The 25,159-nt window shown below is 42.2% G+C and overlaps 1 protein-coding gene across 2 annotated transcripts in view; it reads right to left on the reverse strand.

Moving 5' to 3' along the window:
* dpy19l3 (dpy-19 like C-mannosyltransferase 3) overlaps positions 1 to 23,654 on the reverse strand; it is a 120,956-nt gene extending 97,302 nt beyond the window's left edge. For both annotated transcript variants that reach the window (XM_034680886.1, XM_034680885.1), the window contains exons 1-3: positions 23,489 to 23,654; positions 20,936 to 21,062; positions 17,567 to 17,694 (exon numbers count right to left, since the gene is read on the reverse strand). In XM_034680886.1, the coding sequence (XP_034536777.1) occupies positions 17,567 to 17,694; positions 20,936 to 21,053 (246 nt within the window). In that variant the 5' untranslated portion in view covers positions 21,054 to 21,062; positions 23,489 to 23,654. The remainder of the gene's footprint in view (positions 1 to 17,566; positions 17,695 to 20,935; positions 21,063 to 23,488) is intronic.
* Positions 23,655 to 25,159: the final 1,505 nt, after the last annotated feature.

The following is a 25,159-nucleotide window of genomic DNA, read 5'->3' on the forward strand; positions in this document are numbered from 1 at the left end:
AATGGTGAGCAAAAATCCCAGAACTACACGGAGGGACCTGATGAATGACCTGCAGAGAGCTGGGACCAAAGTAACAAAGGCTACCATCAGTAACACACTACGCCGAGAGGGACTCAAATCCTGCAGCGCCAGGCGTGACCCCCTGCTTAAGCCAGTACATGTCCAGGCCCGTCTGAAGTTTGCCAGAGAGCATATGGATGATCCAGAAGAGGACTGGGAGAATATCATGTGGTCAGATGAAACCAAAATAGAACTTTTTGGTAAAAACTCGACTCGTCGTGTTGGAGGAAGAAGAATGCTGAGTTGCATCCCAAGAACACCATACCTACTGTGAAGCATGGGGGTGGAAACCTCATGCTTTGGGGCTGTTTTTATGCAAAGGGGACAGGACGACTGATCCGTGTTAAGGGAAGAATGAACGGGGCCATGTATCGTGAGATTTTAAGCCACAACCTCCTTACATCAGTGAGAACATTGAAGATGGAACGTGGCTGGGTCTTCCAGCATGACAATGATCCCAAACACACTGCTCAGGCAACGAAGGAGTGGCTCCGTAAAAAGCATTTCAAGGTCCTGGAGTGGCCTAGCCAGTCTCCAGACCTTAACCCCATAGAAAATTTGTGGAGGGAGTTGAAAGTCCGTGTTGCCCAACAACAGCCCCAAAACATCACTGCTGTAGAGGAGATCTGCATGGAGGAATGGGCCAAAATACCAGCTACAGTGTGTGCAAACCTGGAGAAGACTTACAGGAAACGTTTGACCTCTGTCATTGCCAACAAAGGTTATATTACAATGCGAATTAACGTACCATGCTATTGATTGACAGGTTACCTAAGAATACCTTCTGTATCACCATATTCTTGTCAAAACAGCCGTACTCGTGTGGCTACAAGAATCAGTATCTTGAGGATAAGCACACATCAGTTGGATTAACCTTCCGGCCTGTGGTTCTTGACCCTCTCAGGGAAGATACGAAGGATATTTGGCAACTATAACTAAGTACCTATAAGACAGGTGGGTCTCTTCATGTCTCCCAGACACATGTAGTTGTATCCAGTTAAATTCACTGACCTGTATTAAACTGTTTATGGACTAACTGAGAGAGAAGCAGCAGGGCTCTGACTCCTGAGGAGCACAGTAAAAGCTCTGGTTTATAACAGAGAAATATCAGACATTCAACATTGTATTCATGTGAATCTTTTGTTCTACTTTATTGGACAGCAGACTGGACTCCTCTCTAAAACACACACAAAAGCAGAAGAAGATAACCGGCCTCATCTGTAACACTGTGAGCACAGTGATAGTACTGAACGTGAAAACAAATTAACAGGACAGAGATTGAGTTTTCACCCTCAGGACCCTCCACAGCGACTGGCCGACCACAGAGGTGTTCATTTAATTTGATTAATTTGAGTTCTTTCCAGGACATAGCCGCCATGTACAGACCGAGCCGGACTGACATCTACCTGACACTGTAATTAATTTTGTTGCACATAATAGGATGGGACAATGTACACCTCTTAAGTCCTGCGACCTCAGCGACTCCCAGCAGAACTCTGTGTAAAAATGCTCACTCACTTTGAATGTATTATTAGCATGCATGTTGACATTCTTTACAAGTCATCCTCCAACTCCAGGAGTGCTCTGGTTTCTGACTTTTTTCTATTTGACAGTAGAAGTGGACATACTTGACAGTGGACCTGCTTCAAACCTGAATTATTTCAAATAGCCAGTAAGGGCGAGTTTATGGTGTCAGCCTGTAGTTTTAAAAAAAACATCACCGATTACTGACATGGTGTCTTTTCAACATTGATTGTGCACTAATGTGACATCGCAGGGGGAATTCAGAAGGCTTCTTTTGTTCAAAAAATAAATGTATTACCTGCAACATCATCTGCAGACTAACTGAAGAGTACTGTAAAGTATAGAGTTGAAGCATTTGCTTTCAAACCATTTTTAAATGTACCCTTCCAGTTCTTTTTGAACATCTGTGACAGGCCCAGGCGAGTAGAGGTCTGGCGTAAATAAAAGTACTTTTTGATATGACCCTTTGAGGGTGATTATTTGATATGAATGAATTAGAGCATATTTCTTAGGTAACCTGCTATACCGTGAAGTGAATCCTTCCCAAACAACTCCTTTAACAAGTCCTCATCCTTCAATGGTGGGACAGGTGGTCCTCCGCCTGGACAACGTTGGTGGTGGTGCTTGATGTGCAAAGCCGCTTTCATGTAGCTTATTTTATTTTGTAGGTCTTCTACTGTGCGCTCAGAAACACCACACGCATTTACCCGGTTCAAGATCTGAAGCCAAGCTTTCCCTTTCTCCTTGTTAGTTATCTTTGATGATTGACTTGCTGATAACAGCTGTTTGTTCATTCTAGATTCTTCTAATAAAATGTTAATTTCTTCATCCACTGAAACATTGTTTCTTCGTGATCTTCTCTCAGTCACAGTGGTACTGCATGCCATGTTTGTTGTTGTGTATGCCTAGCTTGAATTTGTTGGATCAGGGTTTTCCAGGAGATCCCTGGACATATGACGTTTTGCACCAGCCTCCTTTTCATGGTACAATTACGTAATTGGCCAATTATTTGCAGTCGTGCATGCGGATAACGCTACGACCAAATGGGCCGTTCCATAACGGTATGTTAAGACTAATGGTCCCGTTTGTGTAATTGCTGGACGTGCATACGGGCCCGGGTCTTAAAACCACAATGTTGTTGATTGATGCTGTGATATTTGGACAAAAACAAGCTGAGGATTGATCTACCAACCATACCATAAGATTAAAAAGTAGATCATTACTCATAGACAATCATTCAAATGTCAATTATGACAAACAATAAGACAACATGTTAGAGAAGCAAGCACAAGGCACAGTTTTAATTAGCTCCATGTAAATCTGCCCTAAGTTCTGCAAAAGTGCAAACTACAGCTATGAAATTATAACTATCTGTAATCAATCTTGAAATGTTAACTGTAAATGATCAACAACTTGTTAAAATAATTAGTTTTCCTACGACAAAAACAATGCCCGATGCCTTTTGTTCCCTAAATCACACCACAGATACATAATGTATGTAACTGACAGTAATGCACAAATAGAAGTGTAGAAATTGTTAAATATGAGAATCAACATGCAGAGCAGGTTCATAAAAATATTAATGGATGGAGTATCTATGTCAAAAGATGGGGTAATATCCAGTAGAAAGTTTTCAACCTCAGTGTCATTAGTGGGGGTGTTGAGTATTGTGCCCCCCAAAAAAGAGCTAAGTGGCACATTGATGCAACACCAGGCTGAGCGTCTCCCTCTGGTGAAACACCTTTAGCCTGTTGGTTTGCATTGAAACATGCATTAAATGACACCACCCTGCTGTTTATCTAGGTTTATCTCTGTTGGATTGAAAATCAAAGAAAAAAAAAATGTTCAAGCCGGTTCTTCACTATCATTACTCAATACTACTTAGTGCAAGTTGACTGGTAACAATTCTAGTGCAAACATATTTGTATTACATAATAGGGATATGCGTCACCATTACACGTTGTCACTAGGCAGCAACCTCTTGATGCTGCGAGAAGTGTTAAGAACTGCGGTTCCTCAAGTGTCCACTTGAGGCTGGCTCCAGAAGTACCGGAAACAACTTACACACAAATTCATAAAAGCCAATCTTTAGAGCAGAAATAAACATGTTTACAGCCTGGTACAAAAGACAAGTGTAGTCTGGGTAGCTCATTTCTCCATCAGCACACACTGTACGGGGAGTTCAAAGATATTAAGATTAAGAGTTTTCCATTACGAGAGGCACAGCTGACTTGATTGACAGGCAGGAACACTGTAGCTGTTGGCTATGAGACTCAAAGCCCGCCTCTTACCTCACACTAACTCAACAGACGTTTGGTTGAGTTCTGCATTTCCAATTTGGCTCCCCCCAAAGATTGGCTTCAAAACAGCGCTTCAGAAACAGATGGGTGGCATCACAGATACTACGTCCATTATCTATACAGTCTATGTTTGTCATCCTCACACCACCAGCATTAGCTGTCAATTGCATGAATTACTAATATTTGTATTATTGTAGGCTCCAAATGGCGGTCAGCGTGGAGTGTTGAAACTGTAGCGCAGCCACAACAGTACAGTATATAGGTCGAGTCAGATTAGCATCTACCACTCCAATGGTTAGAGAAATGTGCATCCATCACAGGCATGTAGAGGTTAATCTGCAAGACGGAGTGAAGGCAGGTGGTGCTAGCTCTGCTTACAGCAAACCAATATGCCATGTTTCACCCACAGACTCTGAGTTCTGTGTTCAGCCAAGTTAAAAAAAAAAGTTGTGTTCAATTGTGTGTGTTTTCTGGAAGTGTTTTCTTGCCTTTAGGCTAGTGCATTAGTCAGCATTGAAATCTCTGTTTAAATGATTGAGAAACCAGTGGCTTCAGGACATCCCTTCTTTGTTACTGCCAATGTCATGAAGTCAGACAGAAAGTCTGAGTTCTGTTGCAACAGCTGGTACCTGGATGTGAGCATCAGTGTGTAATCATCTAAAGCTCTTAAAACGACTCTTCCTTGTGTACATCTGAAAACCGAAGAAACCTTGGAAGTACCACAAAAAGGAAACGCAGGCTGCTTTTTAAGAGAAAGGAAAGGTATCACATATAATTTGATGTTTGTGAATGTACTGCTTTGATTGACTGAGGGGTGAAAAACAAGACGGGCTACACACACACATTTATATAGAGTTACTAAACAAACTCCCACTGTGAGCGGAGATTGGACCACTGGGGCGGTTTGACACTTTTTATTTGCACTGATGGATCCCCATGAAACTCATACCACACGCTGTCTCTGTGAGAGAGGGAGAGAGAGAGAGGGAGAGAGGGAGAGAGAGAGAGGGAGAGAGACAGAGAGAGAGAGCCTGGTCTGGGTGTTTGTTTAAGGCTCAGATTAAAACAGTATCACACTTCCTACCGTGAGTTGGGCGAACCACAGCAGATTCTCGTGTATGGCGTTGACGCTCCATGCCTGACACAGCGCCAGAATCACAGCCAATAACAGGCCGGTTGCCATGGAAACGCACTGTCGCCAAGGCCACTGGGGTAAAATGCCTGAACCGGAACAACTACCGGATCCTCTGAGCACAGACACCCCCACTCTGCCCCCCTCTTGTGACGCATTAGACCTGTTCTTGTTCCACGTGTCTTGAGGTGCTGCGTCTTGAGAAAGGCCTGGATTATGCTCAGGCTTGCTCAGCTTGACTCTCTTACGAAGCTCCATCGCATGAGAAGACAGAAATGATCAATAAACTGTAGGATCCTTTGATATGCTGAATCCAGGTAGATAAACAAGCTCCTCGGTTGAGCCGTAGAACTGATCCAAATCCATTACAGCGAAAAAATGTAAATCTGGTGTGTCTTCTTTTCTTGAAGTCGGTCCAAATAAATTAGCTTTTTAATCGCTTCAAGTTCCTTGCCAAAGGAAATATGCAAAAAGCTTTCTCAGAGGGTTTGAGGAGCTGATTTCCTTCCCAATCCTTCTTTTGAGTTAGCTCGAGGCAAAACAAGCCTTGGCTTCTCACCAAGAGCTCTGATGAGATGGCTAATCCTCAGTTTAAATTAAGGTCAAAGAGAAAAGGCCTGGTTAACAAGTTCATGCGTTGCTCATTACCATGAAAGCTAGTTCCCTCCTCAGAAGGCACCGCTCTCCTCCGCTGTTTCTCTCTTCACCAAATCTCTCTTTCATGGTCTCTGAGTGAGTCCCATCTCTCTGATGTGCTACTTGAAGAATCCAAGCGGGGGTCCGTCCAGTATTGGTCTGGCTTCGTCTCCCCCTGCTTTATGTCTTCGACAGCCAAAACACGGACCATCCTCTACCTCCCCTTGACTCAAACAGACACTTGGAAACAAAAAGCAATCTTTCCCCACAAATCAGCAGCTCACTTTGAAGAGAGGAGCAAATATGGAGGCTGAGCTGACTGTAAGTCTGCAAACAGCAGGATGGGCTGTAGATCACTGCAGCAGCCAGGGGGTGGGACAGAGAGAAAAAGAGAGTTGACTACTGGTGACCTCTTGTCTATAAAAGCACACATACACACAGGAAAAGGATAAGATTGGGTGGGGGTGGGGAACAGCGGGGGAACATTTTGGAACATCATTTGGAAAATGCGGGGAATCTGTTAGAGGGTTTGTGGATGTGGAATTGGGGACAAGCTGTGAGCACGTCTGAAATAAACTCCCTTTAGGCAGCGGGACCGATGTGGACATGACTTCACACCTGATGAATTCAAGAGACCAGATTATGCCAGCTGTCTCTGGGTACGAAAGAGGAGGACTGCTGATAATTAGCAGAGGAAGGGTGTGTGTGTGTGTGTGTGTGTGTGTGTGTGTGTGTGCGTGCGTGCGTGCGTGCGTGCATGCGTGCGTGTGTGTGTGAGAGACAGAGAGAGAGAGAGAGAGAGAAAGAAAGCTCAATAAAAAATAAACGCTCTTTAAAACCTCAGGCTCGCACTGCTACCACACTCCCTTAACAATAACATGGACAGGAAACTACTCTTTCTGAACATCTTCCTCCACAGACTCCAAACACTGTGATGCCATCAGTCACGTCGGGTCAAGTCAGGCAGCTTTACATTTTCATCTACAACACACACACACTCCAAGCAGGCTGGATTCTCAAACTCACAAATGACTTTACAGCATGTTTCATGATGCTTTCCATCCTACATGACCCGGACACGCTGCAGAGCCAGTGAGTGTGTGTGTGTGTGCGTATGTGTGTATGTGTGTGTGTGGGGGGGGGTGGGCATGTGTGTGTGTGTGTGTGTTTGTAAATGGAAAAGTGAAAAGACCTCATAGGACGAGAAATTGAATACATCATCTCAACCGGCTGAGGGAGAAACGGCAGCAGTTCAAGGTGAGGTCAGTTCGCAGCATCAGCTTGCAGAGTCAGAGGTGTGCTTGATGGAAATGACACCACTGAGCTTGTGTGCTTATGCTGTCCTGAATGTTGACTTAAGATTTGACATATGTATAAATTAAGCAGGTTTAATAAGTAATTGAAACCTGCTCTTCCGTTGTTGCAGAGTCTCAGACAGAGCTGCATGAGAACGGTTAACAGAGGGAATAAATGTGACGGTGCTGGCAAGGAGCTAGAAAACAAAATAAAGGAATGCCTGCCCAGACACAAAGGTACGTGCTCTAGTGAAGTGGCTACAGATGTGGTCTCTTCCTCTCTCTCTGATTTCATTTCACTGTACAAAAGAAAAGGACAGAGCCAACATGACATCACCTTCTTTGCAGACGATTACTTGAACGTCTTACTTTGGCCTAGTTATTGTTACATCTTTTTATCTGAAGCCAGAAGTGACATTACTGTTTGGCTAACAGAGTGATGAGCATTACTAATGAGTTTTAGTCTGATGATAAAACAGGCTGAAATGAATGCTGCAGTGTTCTTAATATAAGAATCTGTAAGGGTTTGATTCATAGACTGTATATATAATTCACATAGTGTGCGTGACGTCACCCATCTGTTTCTGAAGCGCTGTTTTGAGGCCAATTGTTGGTGGCAGCCATATTGGAAATGCAGAACTCAACTAGGCATAGTGTGACATAAAGGGGCGGAGATTGAGCCTCCTAGCCAACAGCTACAGTGTTCCCGCCTGTCAATCAAGTCAGCTGTGCCTCTCATTGGAAGACTCGTAATCTCAATATCTTAGAAATTGCCGTTTTAGAAACAAATTCACCCCGTACAGTGTGTGCCGAGCGAGAAATGAGCTATCCAGACTACACTTGTCTTTTGTACCAGGCTGTATATTTCTGCTGTTAAGATTGTCTTTGTTGAATTGGTGTGTATGTGGTTTCCAGTACTTCCTGCCTCAAGTGGATCCTCCATGAACTGCAGTTTTTAGCACTTCCACATTGGACTCAGAGGTTGCTGCTTGGTTTGATTAGGGTTAGGGTTCTTGTCATATTATCATTAGTTTATTATTAATCAACAGGACAGAGGAAACAGCAGGGTTCCCACGCGTCCTGGAAAAACTGGAAAACCTGGAAAACAGTTGACCAGTTTTGCAGTACTGGAAAACACCTGGAAAATGGGAGAAAAAGTAAAATGTCCTGGAAAATTATTCCAACATGACTGTGTGCGATCTAACAAGGTTAAAAAAACACATCCCTATTCAACAGTTGTGGCCATTTTTGTAATTCAGTTCTATTTAGGTAAATTTATGCACTGATCCTCTGATTTTTATTATTATTATTTATTTCAGTAAGGCAGCTTCCAGAGTCCTTTGCTGGCTTTTTTGTTTTTTACTTAGCTAATTGTGTATTTTTTGAGAAAAGAGAAAGCTGAGATGAGAGTTGGCCATCATTGTTACTTGGTTGCACTAATAAAGTGAAGTGCTGTACATCTGTGGTTGCATTATTCTATTATCAATTTGCCATCATTTTTAAGTATGTAAGAGATGATTTCATTGATAGCCATAGACTGCATGCCTTCAATGTAGACTTCCACTGAGAGGAACATATTAGACTATTTAGGAACTAAATTTAGACTGTCATACCAGCTTGATCATCATTGAAAATGTCCTTGAAATGTCCTGGAAAATGATCTCTGGAAAAGAGTGGGAACCCTGAAACAGGAAAGGGAAGAGGTGAAAACACAAGATGTGCAGTAATCAGGTCAAGTTGCCCCTTGCTTTGCTTTTGCTATTCAGACCAATCAGAGTCAAGTATTTAACACAGCTGAGTGCTAAGTAAGAAAGCTGGGTAATAATAGATCAAATGGAAAAGGTAATGCATTTCAATGATATCTACAACCCTCACCCCCTCAGCCGCCACCTATCATGCCACAGGTACTGCCTCATTCTGTAGGAAACACTGACTATGTTGAGTTTTTTGGGTGAAAATGGTGACTTTGGGACAAAACACTTGTCACTGATGTACACTATATTACCAAAAGTATTCGCTCACCTGCCTTGACTCACATATGAACTTAAGTGCCATCCCATTCCTAGCCCATAGGGTTCAATATGATGTCGGTCCACCTTTTGCAGCTATTACAGCTTCAACTCTTCTGGGAAGGCTGTCCACAAGGTTGAGGAGTGTGTTTATAGGAATTTTTGACCATTCTTCCAAAAGCGCATTGGTGAGGTCACACACGGATGTTGGTCGAGAAGGCTAGGGTCTCAGTCTCCGCTCTAATTCATCCCAAAGGTGTTCTATCGGGTTCAGGTCAGGACTCTGTGCAGGCCAGTCAAGTTCATCCACACCAGACTCTGTCATCCATGTCTTTATGGACCTTGCTGTGTGCACTGGTGCACAGTCATGTTGGAAGAGGAAGGGGCCCGCTCCTCAAACTGTTCCCACAAGGTTGGGAGCATGGAATTGTCCAAAATGGTTTGGTATCCTGAGGCATTCAAAGTTCCTTCACTGGAACTAAGGGGCCAAGCCCAGCTCCTGAAAAACAACCCCACACCATAATTCCTCCTCCACCAAATTTCACACTTGGCACAATGCAGTCCGAAATGTACCGTTCTCCTGGCAACCTCCAAACCCAGACTCGTCCATCAGATTGCCAGATGGAAAAGCGTGATTCATCACTCCAGAGAACGCGTCTCCACTGCTCTATGGTCCAGTGGCGGCGTGCTTTACACCACTGCATCCGATGCTTTGCATTGCACTTGGTGATGTATGGCTTGGATGCAGCTGCTCGGCCATGGAAACCCATTCCATGAAGCTCTCTGCGTACTGTACTTTGGCTAATCTGAAGGCCACATGAAGTTTGGAGCTCTGTAGCAATTGACTGTGCAGAAAGTCGGCGACCTCTTTGCACTATGCGCCTCAGCATCCGCTGACCCCTCTCCGTCAGTTTACATGGCCTACCACTCCGTGGCTGAGTTGCTGTTGTTCCCAAACTCTTCCATATTCTTATAATAAAGCTGACAGTTGACTGTGGAATATTTAGGAGCGAGAAAATTTCACGACTGGATTTGTTGCACAGGTGGCATCCTATGACAGTTCCATGCTGGAATTCACTGAGCTCCTGAGAGCGGTTCATTCTTTCACAAATGTTTGTAAAAACAGTCTGCATGCCTAGGTGCTTGATTTTATACACCTGTGACCAGGCCAAGTGATTAGGACACCTGATTCTGATCATTTGGATGGGTGAGCGAATACTTTTGTATCTTCAGGGTTTGGTTGATGAGGCATGTACAGTCAAAATGTCTCTCAAAGGGAGTATATAGCTTATCTGAGGAGATGTTCTTGTTCTTGTAGGTCTTCTATGTACTTTTAAGATCCAGACGCTATATCCATGTCTTAAATAATGTCATCGAGATGAGCACAAAGTACCCATGTGATCAAGCCAGCACCTTGCTGGCTTATAGATAGAACTTTTGGCCACATGTTCCTGTGTTTTCCTGTTGGAGTCCTCTGTGCTATGACTCCTGCTAAGTCAATGCAATGACCTCATTAATTAAGATACATATTAAAGCGTGTTTTAAACGTTGTTCTTCATGAGTTTAAGGGTCTGGTTAATGTGGAAAGAACTAGTCTGAGCGAAGTGTTATCTCACCACACTGGAAATCAAGAGTCTTAACACCTGGAACAAACAGCCAGATTGGACGAGAAGCAAACAGGCAGGCGTCTCTGAGAGGGGTCAGACTCTATTTTCAGATTAAGCTGGCTCAGTGAGAACAGTCTGAGACAGAGGATTTTATGACAAAAACAGAAGGGACCACTTCACACACTCTTACGCACTCTTACACACAGAGACACACACACACACATATGCGTGCAATGTGCGATGATGTCAGCCAGGAGTCCACTTGTGTGGGAACATTTCGGGGAAATGTTCGCCAGGCTTGTAAAATGACCTGCATTTATTATGAATGGAAGCATGTGTCTGTCTCTTCCACACACACACACACACACACACACACACACACACGAAAAATCATTAGAAAAGGTTGGCACAGGACCACGAATAGTGCCCCGATTGATTTCACTTCATTAAAACCTTTAAAGTCTAACTGTCATTTAATAGAATGTGAGGTGTTTAAATGAAGAGTTTATGGTATCAGTATTTAAATACCACATAAATGAACATAACCTGCCGTCTATCCGATGGTTGACAGCATCAGTAAGGGGCAAACCCTTGATCTGTTTATCAGTAAAATATTCAACCTTGCATTTTAAGACAATCTTTCTTGGCTCACAATCTTCAGACATCAAAATATGATTATATGTTTCTTGGCTGCTTGACAGATGTTAAATGTCTCTGCTATATTGATAACCGCTTTCGTATTATTTACATCATAACTCCACCTCAGTGTTTGGTTAACTTGTCCTAAAATCACCATTTTGCATCATCTTTCCAACCCCTGACATGTTAGCAGTGAGTGACAGCTGGCCTCAGTCATGGGGGGAACACTCACTTTGCAGATAAGCAAGTGTTTTGAAGCCTATTTGAAGGGGCTATTGCAATGTTGGAAACCTAACTTTCAGTTCACAACAAGAGGCAAAGAGGCGGGGTTGAGGCGGGCTTAGAGTCCTCAGTAACAGCTACAGTGTGCCCGCCTGTCAGTCAAGTCAGTCATGCCTAACCATGAAAAACTCATAACCTTAATAGGGATGGGACCAAGCGACAACCTCCGGTCTAAAAATATGAGTCAATGCAGAAGTGCTAAAAGCTGCAGTTCATCGAGGATCCTCTTGAGGCTGGCTCCGGAAGTACCAGAAGTCACATACACATGAATGGGGAAAAGACGATCTTTGCAGCATTAATAAACATGTTTACAGCCTGGTACAAAAGATGAGTGTAGTCTGAATAGCTAATTTCTCGACGTCCTCTCACTGTGAGGGGGGTGAATTTTTTTGTAATTCGGCAATTTCAAAGATATTGAGATTACCAGTCTTCCAATGAGAGGCACAGCTGCCTGTGGGAACACTGCAGCTGTTGGCTAGGAGGCTCAAAGCCCGCCTCTTTACGTCACACTGGCTCGACAGAAGCAATATGGCTGCCGCAGCCGATTGGTCTCAAAACAGCTCTTCAGAAACAGATGGGTGACGTCACGGATACCACGTCCATATTTTTTACAGTCTATGGATGGGACATGATTTTTGAATATTCGTTATCTGAGTAAAAATCAGAGAGTTAATGTGAATATTTTTTCTCATTTTAGTACAATTTTTCATGTTTTCACCGGTGCTTGGTTGTAATACAGTATTCCCGCCAGACGGTGGCTATAGAGCGTCTAAAAGCTCATTGCTAACTGCCTTAAATAACAAAAGAAGAAGAAAACATTGGCGACATTCACTGCAATTTTCTCAGTTTCTGCTGGCGGGGATTATTAGAATAATCACAGAATAGATGCCAATGATTATCAATTAGTATTTTGGCTTGGAATGCCCATCCCTAAACCTTAACATCTTCTAAACTAATGAGTTATAAAGACGTTCACCCCCTGTACAGTGTGTCCAGATGGAGAAATGAGCTATCAAGTAACAGACTGTAACCATGTTTATTTCTGCTGTAAAGATCGAACTCTGGAGCGAGCCTCAAGTGGACACTGGAGGTACTGCAGTTTTTAGCACTTCCATATCGGCTTCATTTCTCAAGACCGGAGTTTGCTGCTTGGGCCCAGGCTGATCTTGAGCTTAACGTGTCAGAGAATGAAGGGAGAGTCAGATGTTTCCAATGCAGTTTATATAAAGGTGAAACTCATTCAGCCCCAAAGTAAAACAATTAAACTTTCCATCAGAGGGCTTAGGCTAACACAAACACCTTCTTAGAAAGTTCTTCTTAAGGCGTCTATCAGAAGGATGATGAGGCCAACACTAGCAACTCTCCTCATCTTTATTATTACTCCAAGTGAGCTCAGTGTCAGTGCTCATGTCATTAGGGTTGCAAAATTCTGGGAATTTTCAAAGTTGGAAACTTTCCATGAATTAAAGGGAATTTATGGGAATAAATGGGAATAAACCAGGAATTGACTAAATTGAAGGTTGGCTCTTAATAGGGAACTCAAATAGAGTTGGGGAAAACAGTTGCATATCTGTGCTATTCCTCAATCCCATGCACATAGCACACTGCTTACTGCAGGGCTATTGAGACCACGCCCCCTACATGCACTGTGCATTCCTCCATCCCATGCACAGTTTATTTCTAGAATCCTAGACCACACTTTGAGCCCAGAGCACAAGACTATTGAAGTCACACATTTGAGCCTGTGGAGTACACAAAGTGAAGTAAGGTTGGATGATATTATGTGGTAATATATTTAACAAATTTGATGTATGGTACTAATGTTTAACTTACAAATATCAAATGTAATTGTATTATTTTGGATGGATGTCTGCTTATAACAAAACAAATATTTATGCTTGGATATGATACCTTTACATTAAATTGAAGAAAGTAAGAAGCTATATGTCAAGAAAAAAAGCTAGCTCACTTGCAAGACAAAAGCAGGCCACACATACAGAACAGGATTCACAACAGAAAAAGATTTACTGAGACAGATGAGTTTTTGACAGTTCTAAAAACAGTGAATAAATACCCATGTGTTGTTTTAATGATGTAGCTGCAAATCTGGCTGCTGTATTAGCTTACTGATAGGCACACTCCGCACACCATGGTTTAAACCTTCAGAGCCATTTTTATTTGAACAGATTTTTCCTACATATTGTGCAAATGACACAACATGAGGGAAAACCAGGCCACAGCAAGTGACCTTCATTCCCAGCCTCCCTTGACTCATGCATCCACCAAAACAAATGGCCGTTACTGCCCTGCTATATCAGGCAAAAACAAGCAACAGCAACCCTCCTCATTTACATTCTGTCCCAGTTATGACTCTGACAGAGCGATCTGTTCTGCCATGTCAACCAGATTCAAATCAGCTATGTATATCTCTGTCTGAACCACAGCGCTGGTGAAGCTTTGGAGGGGGGATTTAAATAACAGCATATCTGGCAGGGCACAATGTTCTGTTGCTGTACAACACTGAACAGACCATAAAAAGCTCCGTGAAACCAGCAGTTTCCAGCCATGTTTTAGGACTTCATACGCTTCATTTAACAGGCCTGAAAATCAATCCTCTGCAGAGCATGGAAAAACAATCAACTCATTTCAGGATGGAGTGTTTATGACGTGTTTGCATGCCATTTTACCGAGAAATCTGGACCAGGAGTCTAGCTGATTGGCACTCGTGTCGAGGCTACATTTCCTCCTGAGATAAGCAGAGAATTTGTGAGGAATTTTTTCGCTCTCAAATGATTAACCCTGGAGACATTTTCCCTCTGTGAATATCCACATCTGTGATATGGATGATGACTCTTACATATGGATGTCAAATCCTGAGATAACCTCCACATAAGCGGTGTCAGGTACATTAATCCAGCCATCACGCCTGCGTCTTAACAAGTGCCTCATAAAAGAGTGAAGAGTCCAGCTGTTTTCAGCTTTTACCGATAAGGCATGGAAAAACTTTGTTTAAATAATGCATGAGTCATAAAGCCACAGAGTTAACACATCTTGCCAAACCAATGAGACACTTATATTATATCTGTATTATGATGCATGGTAATTAGTGAAAGAGCCTTCACTCAAGGATTTAGGATTCAGTATGAGGGGAAAAAAAGAAAAGTGTGTCATTTCTTATCTGACTAAATAATAAATGCAACATCTAATTTTACGTTCTTTTAATGGCTCAGCTCCAGAATGATACTGGTTGTTTGAGCTGATGTCCGTCTGTCTTTCATTTGGACACTAACCATATAAGAGCTGCACCTATCAATCTATCTATCTATCTATCTATCTATCTATCTATCTATCTATCTATCTGACCAACAGAGAAATAATCCCCCAAAACTCTGCTTATAGTGAATCATTTTAGAGATTTTTATTAAGCAAAAACATCATTTTTAGGGCCCGAGCACCGCTGGTGGCGAAGGCCCTATTGTAACCCTAAGGATTGTACTTTCTTCCGCCACTTAAAATGCATTTTTGGACCCCTGAAAGTGAATGAAAGCGCGGATATTTTTGCACACTCATCGGGCCTGGTGAAAATTGCAAGTTATTACAGGTCTTGCAAAAAAAAAATTCAGTAGCGCCCCCTAGAGGTAAAAATAACATGCTACACATAGAGTTTTTTTGAGCTACATGCATGAAAAGTCCTACACATATTCATGGCATCAGGACACACAAAAAAGCCTCTTGCACCCATATTTGAAACTCAACAGGAAGAGCGCCACCTAGCTTTGAACATGAAAAAATGGGGCCAAAATGGGTCCATGCAAGGGTGCATACTTTTGCTAATTTCTCCTAGAGCTTTTCTCCAATTCAGTCCAAACTAGGCACATTCTATAGTAAACCCATTGACGATTAATACAAAGTAAAGGCATTCCGTTCAGACAAAAATTGTGGGCGTGGCAGATTTTGGGGCGGGGCATCAAAAAAAAACGTCGGAAAATGGATTTTTGTGACTTTAAAATGCACGTAATTTCACCTCATCCAACACACTCATCAGTCCTGGGGAAAATAGCAATATTTTAAGGGTTTTCGCAAAAAAAGTCGAAAAAAATGTGCTCACTAGCGCCCCCTACAGTTTTCAAAAACCCCTTCCCATAGGGGTTATTTTGAGCTACATGCTTAAAAAATGTTACCCATATTCATGGCATCAGGACGCACAAAAAAGCCTCTTGCATCCGTATCCCAAACTCAACAGGAAGAGCGCCACCTAGCTTTGAACATGAAAAATGGGGCCAAAATAAGGGTGCATACTTTCGCTATTAACTTCTAGAGCTTTTCTCCGATTCAGTCCAAACCAAGGGCAACCTATAGTAGACACCTTGACGAGATTTGTTATCAGAACAAATTTTGATCAGACAAAAATTGTCGGCGTGGCAGGCGTTGAGGTGGGGCATCAAACGCACATACAGCTTTGAATGTGAAGAATGACGCCCAAATAAGGGTGCATACTTTTGAGAGCTTCTCCTACAGTTTTCTCTGATTCAGTCCAAACAAGGCACATTCTATAGTCGACATATTGAAGATTAAATTAGTGTTAAAGGAATTCTGTTCAGACTAAAATTGTGGGCGTGGCACACTGTCAAGTTTTGAGGTTTTCTTGGCAATCTGCCAAAAACTTGGAACATTTGCACCACCTGAGGCAGTATATACTCTCAGATCTTGCTTTCGAATCATGTGATGGCAAATATCAGGCGACGGTTTACATGTGGCGGCGGCTCGCGTAGGCGGCGGCCACGGGTGTGCGAGGGCCCGTTCATCGCCGCTTGCGGCTTTTATTTTGTACTGTTCCAGCTTCTTCAACCTCAGGATTAGTCATCCTTTTTTCATTGTGTCAATAAAATGTTTAGATGAAAAAATAACAGTTTCTGTGAACTCTGGGAAAAGTGACATTTTACATACTTCTATAACATTGAAAGACCCAGTGATAAATTCATAAGTTGTAGAAAATAATGAGCAAATAAATCAACATAATAAAAACCATTAAATGCAGATGTTCATAGCAAGACTAATATGGTCCATAATGATGGAAAAAAAACATTTGAAAGTCTGCTGCACATGTTGGATGTTGAAGTTGACCATCAGCTGTTTAAATAAGGCAATAAGAAAATAAACATTTACCATCATCTGACGATGAGAGACAATGTGTGGCTCTAGCATATGACGGTTGCCTTTTCAGGAATTACAGACAGAAACAAAAGTGACTTTCAGTTGAGACTTCCTTCTTTGTGCTGCATTAACATCTGCAACATAATCTCTGCCATATCCCGGTGGATTAAATCCCCCAGGAAAGATTAAATGTCAGATTACTGCCAATGTGAGCTCAAATGTCATCACAGCAATGTGCGTCCTGCCTGGTTTTGCTCTTCATGCAGACTGTTTTTCCTGCATACACCAAAGCCTGCTGAAACATGATTGGTCAATACTACTTGGACTACAAACGTACTACAAACAGAACACCTCATATGCAGAAAATCCAGACCGTGAGTACTGATTCTACTTTTTTTAAGGCTAATTTGTGAATAGAGTTAAATGCTAAACTTTTCTTGACTGACTGGTCACCGGCGAAGTCTTTTGATAGCTCAGGCTGAGAAATTACTAAAATATCTAATGTTGATCTGTTACAATTATTAAGACAATGAAAACAACCACATGTTAAATTTAGACGGTTGGTAGCTGACTGCAGGGTCACTGCTGTTGCTTCAATAGACATTTTTTCCACCTGACATTTGTCTTTTAACAGGAAAGATGACAGCATGCACCATCCAAAGTCCTGGAAGCAGCTGACTGGAACATTTTGATATCTTAACCAGTGCTTTTCCTTTCCCATATGTCAAAGTCTTCAAATATTTCAATGGCTGATAATGGAAAATGTTTTTTTTTTAAAAAGCAGAAGTAACCTAATATTATCTTGCCACTTTGTCTGTTCTAACCCCAAATTGCATGTCCTAAGACCCTCTTTGTTGGCACATACAAAGCAGCAACAGCAGAGTTTTCAAAAGAGAAACACGTGTTGTAGAAAACCTTTAAAGTTTACCTTGATGTTGGAGAACCACAGGTCATTCTCATGCAGCGTTGCCATGTAGATACAGCAAAGCAATCCAAGACCAACAGACACAGACCAACCAACGGAGGTCCAGATTATTGCTCCCCATGACCAATCACCTGCAGGGGCAAAAAAAATACACATCCAATATAACTCAAGTGTCCTTCCCATATGGGGCTTTCACACAGAATAAACTTTGAGATGTCCTGATTGAAAAAGCAAAGGTGCAGGTAATATAATCTTTTGGCTTCTCTCAGCTATGGACACTGTCAGAACAAAGGGTACGACTGAGGTCCGTTTTTGTTCTCTAAGGTACAACTGCTGGTGATGTACCCTCAAAGGTCACTAGTTGATCCATATGGTACTTACATAAGATAAGATATCCTTTATTTGTTTATCCTTTACATGGAACTTTTCTAGGTTAAAAGAGTACATATAAGTTTCAAAATGATCATGGGTCCCTATCTGTACCATTTTTCCAACAAATGAGGGTACAATGACAAAATCAAACTGTCAGTATGTGACCAGTGCTGTTTGGAGACAGTATGGTTAGAGCATTGAGTTTCTGTAATTTTGAACATCAGGAAAACATTTGGGAATTCTAGTTTGTGCATGCTCTTTTTCTCTTAGACTAGGTTCCAAGACAAAAAAAAATGTTTCATTAATTAGGTGCAGCTCAGAGAGTAATAAAACAATTAAACAAACTATTTAAAGCCACACATAATAAACACATATTTTTGCAGCAGCATATTGTGTATTCTGTGTACATCCCCATTGAGATGTTTTGTATATTACCAGTGTTTGACAAAGTCCACGTCTTCATTACTTAAAGCTGGGGTTGGTAATCAGATTTAGATACACTTTTTGTCATACTGGTTAAAATGATCTTTATGTCCTGATGGTAATCAATACATAATGTGTTCCTAAAAAAGAGTGAAAAAAAACTGCTATCTACAGCCGGAGTAAACCTGGGAAAACACCAACCAATCACCGTTTTTTGGCTCCCCAAATTTTAAACCAATCAAATCCCGTCCAGCCGTTCTGCCCTCCTCCTGTGCGTACATTTCCCCGGCGTGCACTCCGCCGAGTCCCCGTCTCCTGCCTCTACTTCCCCTGACTCTACAGACTGCCCCTCTCGCTCGTCCTCGGGCCTGTCCCCTCTGACCTGATGAGGTGCTTTGCTCAGGACTGTAGTCTGGATCAGAGTCTAAAAAGCTCTCACCAACAAGCAGAATAATTAATGATGTTCAGTAAGTCCTACAGAAAATATATATTTATTGTAGCGTCCGTCCGGACGCTGTAGGGATGACGAGCCTCTCTCCCGCTCACACACTCTACACCTCTCCTGATGCCTTCACTGACTGTCAACACTGTAGGAATTAAGAACATCTACACTGAACAGGTTTAACAAACAGTAGAGCTGTTACAGTATTATATATGTATTATAACTTTTCTCCTGATATCGTGTCACCGGTACAACTCGATAATGCTACCATGATAGTTGTGAGTACTAACAGCAGCCATGTTTGTTTGTGTTTTTAACTTTCACTATGAGAATGTTTTGGTGAGGACCGGAATCAGCGGCGCTCGTGCATGTGAGCGTCATTTTGGAGGAGCTCCGAGGGAGGAGGGGAGGGGTTAGACGGAGTCATGAGGAAATGCTACATTCAAATTCATGCTGGTTTTCCAAGACTACCAACCCTAGCTTTAAGTCAGAGTATAGATCCTCCTGGTCAAACATTACTCCAATACAAGTGAAAGTTGTTCAGTCAGATTCTGACTTGAGTTAAAGTCCTTGGAGTACTTGCTTTTAAAAATACTGAAGTATTCAAAGTACTTTTTAAAACACCTCTAAAGGTATTTTCACAAAGCATGAGTGCAGTCAAGAATGCATGGGTGAACATTCTGCTCCTTTCTGTTTATCTAGAAAACATGATTTCATATCTAAAAAGTCTACCATTAAATATAGACTAAGTCACTATGTTTAATGGCCCTTATGTGAATGTTGGCTCAGGGCTAGGTTGGTTTAAGGATGTATGATATGGAAATCTTTCAGCCAAAATGAAAAAATGATGACTGCATGCTTCAAATACAAGATCTTACAAGATAAATGATAGTGATGCATTTTTATGTACACTGAGAGTTACAAAGTCTACGACAGGGTGAGCAATTTCAGAACTCTCTGAGCTCTTGCAGAGCATATCACAAATAACAAATGACGTCTTCTTCTGAGGGCTTAAAAAAGGACTGTATATCTTACATTGTTCAGCCCCTTTTACTGAGGTATAGTGCCATCTAAGCACAAACTGTGAAAGAACAGTAAAGGCTTCATCAGGACAATCATTTCTCAGGTCATTAAGTATTGTGCATCCATGTTATCTAAGAGGTACTTTGTATGCATGTTGTATTAGCTCATCAGAAATCCGGTTTTTAAACCTGCTCTGAATGGATACAATTTAGAGGACGGACTGAAGAGCTGATTTTGTTGGCAGTTATCCCCCTTGAAATAAAGGGATTATATTCTCAGGCAGGCTCTCCAGGAGGACGTTCACTCGGTTGTTCCAATGAAAAGTGACAGAAATGGTGTTTTCAAAAATTAGTAAAGGAGAGATAAGGGAGAAGTTCAAGCTTTGGCTGTCCAACAAGCCCCTCTAAGGAGGCAGACTGACAGTACCTGTCATGGCTTTCAGAGACAATATGACAGAGCCATTGTTAACACTAACACCTGTACTCTATGCCGAGTCAAAATGTCTCCTGTCAGCTTTAAGAAAGGCCTTTTGTCCCTCGTCTGTCATGACATTTATGAGGATCAAACCTTTTTCACAGCAAACATTTTCAATTTGTCAGACAAGGCGAAGCACATTTAAGATGGCTGAACTTTAAGTGCTGCAGCATGTCAATGTGCTCACCATCTGCTGGTTACCGTTCAGAGGATATAACTCAATGCAGCTACTCACACAATGCAAACACTTTTAATAATATGAAAATTAAATCAGCAGGGTGAAGCTAGGAGAGTTGCACTTCATTATTTCTGAAGTGCTCTGAGGATGTAACACAGTTCAAAACACCACAACAGGTGTAAGGGTTATGAAAATGTGGCAACTTCATTAAAACCCCACTGAGAACTTCTCTTCCTGTACTGCCCCCACAGCAGGTCAGAGGTCAGGTTTACACACAGAGCACTGACCCTGGAGCTGGATCGCGCTGAAGGACTCTGCAGCCGGGCAGATTGCTGCCAGCAATGTTCACCTTGCGATCAAAAGGGCGCTACTTCCTGCTGTCACTGGACCACAGTCAGTGTCTGCCTGTAAACCGTTGCATGAAAATGAGCTCTGCTGGGTGGGAGGAAGGTTCACTCACCGTGCAGGAACCTCTCTGGATGATGATCAGCGCAACAGTTGGACTGCTGGGACTGGAGCTCTGCAGCAAGAGGCGGCTCCTTCCCCTTGCTGCCCTTCCTCTGACGCAGGGCTGTCATGTTGAGACTCTGCAACCAGACGGGGAAGTGAGCACACACATGGAGACGGGGAAACACACAGACAGCTTGTGCACCTGAACCAAAGTAAACAAAGATGTGCATCACTGTTTGTTTTCTTTCACTGTCTGTAGCTTTTGCACCAATATATTGGACCGATATAGTGCTAGTATCAAACATAGACTGTATAAATAATGGACGTAGTTTCTGTGATGTCACCAATCTGTTCCAGAGCGCTGTTTTGAAGCCAATCACCAGCAGAGCCATATTGGAAATGCTGAACTCATCCAAACGTAGTGTGACGTAAAGAGGCGGGGTTTAAGCCTCCTAGCCAACAGCTATGTTGGCCTAATGCGCATGGGCCTCTCAAAATATGAAGCCAATGCAGAAGTGTTATAAACTGCAATTCATCGAGAATCCGCTTGAGGCTGGCTGCAGAAACACCAGAAACCACATACACACCCATTCAAAGAAGACAATCTTAACAGCATTAATAAACATGTTTATAGCCTGGTTCAAAAAACGGCTTGTGTCTGCAGCTAATTTCTCTATCGGCACACACCGGCCTGGCACGGAGGGTGAATTTTTTTCTAACTTGATGGTTCAGAAGATATCAAGATTACAAGTTTTTGCCCAAATAAGGACATGTCTGACTTGACTCCCAGACAGGAACACATAGCTGTTGGCTAGGAGGCTCAAACCCCGCCTCTTTACGCCACACTCTGCCTGGTTGATTTCCGTATTTCCAATATGGCTGCCACCGCCGATTGGCTTCAAAACAGCTTTTAGAAACAGATGGGTGATGTCATGGATACTACGTCCATATGTTATACAGTCTATGGTTTCCGCCTGTCAATCAAGTCAGTCATGTCCTTATTTGGGCAAAAACTTGTAATCTTAATATCATCTGATTCGTTGCACTAGTAAAAAATTTGGGAGAAATAATCCCCCAAAACTCTGAATATAGTAAATCATTTTTGAGATTTTTATTAAGCAAAAAACATCATTTTTTTGTTTTGTTCCAGCTTCTTCAACCTCAGGATTAATCATCCTTTTTTAATTGTGTGAATAAAAAGTTTAGAGGAAAAAATTACATATAAATTCATAAATTTTAGAAAATAATGAGCAAATAAATCAACCTAATAAAAACCATTACATGCGGATGTTCATAGCAAGACTAATTAGGTCGATAATGATGGAAAAAAAACATTTGAAAGTCTGCTGCACATGTTGGATGTTGAAGTTGACCATCAGCTGTTTAAATAAGGCAATAAGGAAATCATCATTCACCATCGTCTAAAGATGAGAGACAATGTGTGACTCTATCATATGACGGATGCCTTTTCAGGAATTGGAGTACAGCCAGAAACACAAGTGACTTTCAGTTGAGAAAGTCCCCCCCCCATACAGTGTGTGCCGATAGAGGAATTAACTACGTAGAGCCAAGCCTTTTTTTGAACCAGGCTGTAAACATGTTTATCAATGCTGTGAAGATCGTCTTCTTTGAATGGGTGTGTATGTGGTTTCCTGTGTTTCTGCAGCCAGCCTCAAGTGGATGCTCGATGAATTGCAGTTTTTTACACTTCAGCATGGGCTTCATATTTTGAGACCGGAGGTTGCCGCTTGGTATCAACTGACAAATATCAGCTATGGGGAAATAATCTGCAGCTGAATAACAAACATATTAATATTTGCACACACACATTCTCTTTGCATTAGATTGTTTTGTAACTGACAATCTTCTACCAGATTTAATTGTCTGTTTTAAAAAAGAAGGCTTTGGCTTGGCTGTGCAGGTACTCATCTTACTGAGTTTATTAAAGCTGCTAAAGTGGCCTTAGTTGTGTAAATTAGTAGACTGAATCTGGTTGACATGGCTCACACATTTGTAATGGAGCTGTATTTGAATCCCTGACCCAGATGGGAGACTAAATGACAACAGAAACAACAACAAACAACCCTTAGTTAAAAAAAACAAAAACATCCGGATCTGTCGACTGAATTGTTATTGTTGACACTGTAAGCAGTGACTGTTCTTCTCATGGAGTCAGACCCTGATAGATGAGATGGACAGGCCTGCTCACAGCGGTGTTTCCTGCTGCCAAAATAACATGAACCATCACATCCCATTTATCGACAGCGACGCAGCCAGATGACTGAATTTCAGGCTACGCAGAGCACAACAACACATGTTCGAGTCCCCAGTCACAGATCATGAGGGAGTTTAGTCATAAACATGCGAACAGTGACACACAGAGCAGCTCGGAGTAATCCAGGTTTAAAGTCGCATTGTGCACTGAGCGCGGGTTACACTGTATCCGTGTTGAATGAATGGGCATGTTGCATTAAGGCGCAGAGCCGCTATGGACGCCAGACTCTCCTTTAGTCTTCACAGCGACAAAGACATACTGTTACATTTGGACATTTATCAGCCTCACCCTCTTTTCTCTACAGCAGCGGCGGGTAGGATGGTCCGACAGCTCTCCTCTACCTCCCCCTCTCCCCCTCTCTCTCCCTCTTTCTCTCTATCTTCCTCGCTCTTTCATTTCTCTCTCCTCTTTTTTCCCTTCATCGGTCAGCTTCATACCGCACTGTTTAAGGTTTAACCACGGGACGCAACCGGAACACGAGAGAGCGCACCTTCAAAATAAAAGCGTCAGAGGCGCACTTGTTGTGAAAGGGGGGGTAAGCAGAATGGCATGGACAGCAGTGTCCCAATAAATCAAGCTAATGTAACTGAAAGAGGATAAAGAAACACACTCTGCTGCTGAGCTTGGATGTCAAAACATTTCATTGATATCTGTTTATACCAAGCGGCAACCTCCAGTCTAAAAATATGAGGGGGTGAGGGTTATAGATATCATTGAAATGCATTACCTTTTCCATTTGATCTATTATTACCCAGCTTTCTTACTTAAAACTCACCTGTGTTAAATTCTTGACTCTGATTGGTCTGAATAGCAAAAGCAAAGCAAGGGACAACTTGACCTGATTACTGCACATCTTGTGTTTTCACCTCTTCCCTTTCCTGTTTCCTCTTTCCTGTTGATTAATAATAAACTAATGATAATATGACAAGAACCCTAACCCTAATCAAACCAAGCGGCAACCTCTGTTCTAAAAATATGAGTCCAATGCTGGAGTGCTAAAAACTGCAGTTCATGGAGGATCCGCTTGAGGCTGGCTCTGGAAGTTTCGGAAACCACATACACACCAATTCAAAAAAGCCGATCTTTACAGCAGAAATAAACATGTTTACAGTCTGGTTCAAAAGACAAGTGTAGTCTGGATAGCTCATGTCTCGATCGGCACACACTGTATGGGGGGTGGATTTTTTCTAACAGGAAATTTCGAAGATATTTAGATTGTGAGTCTTCCAATGAGAGGCACAGCTGACTTGATTGACAGGCAGGAACACTGCAGCTGTTGGCTAGGAGGCTCAAAGCCCGCCTCTTTACCTCACAAACGCTCGACAGCAGCAATATGGCCGCCGCCGCTGATTGGCCTCAAAACAGCGCTTCAGGAACAGATGGGTGACGTCATGGATACTACGTCCATATTTTATACAGTCTATGGTCAAAACTTTTTCTTTTGTAGGCCTACTGCAATTTATGTTTTCATTTATTTCTGTTTATATGTGCACGCAGGGGCGTCATAGTGGGGGGGAAAGTGGGACTGACTACCTACGGCCCAAGTGGGGAGGATGCCCCCTAATGAGCCTGAAAGTTTTCTACTACGCTTTTCTTTCTTTTGTTATAAATGCAATAAGATAACTAAAATTTTCTGAATAAATAAATAAACATTCAGAATGACTTTCTGGAAAAAAAGGGGAGTCTCTGTTTACGTTTGGACCACAGCTGTCTGTCAGCAGCAGACAGCTCCTGTAGTGCAGAGTGGACAGTGGCTGCGGAACAGACAGTGAGCCTTGATCAATCAATTAATAAGTTAAAAACGCACCAAATAATGCCCCCTTGTTGTTACTCAAGTCACTTGGCTTCAAATAATCTTGTTTAAAGAGGTGGACAGTCTGAAGGTCAATATTGTGCAGTTACATTTGGAGAAATTGTAAAAATAATAATATTGATATGTAGCTTAGATTTGAGTCAGTG

Source organism: Notolabrus celidotus, chromosome 3 (genome assembly GCF_009762535.1).
Source record: "Notolabrus celidotus isolate fNotCel1 chromosome 3, fNotCel1.pri, whole genome shotgun sequence".
Taxonomy (NCBI): Eukaryota; Metazoa; Chordata; class Actinopteri; order Labriformes; family Labridae; genus Notolabrus; species Notolabrus celidotus.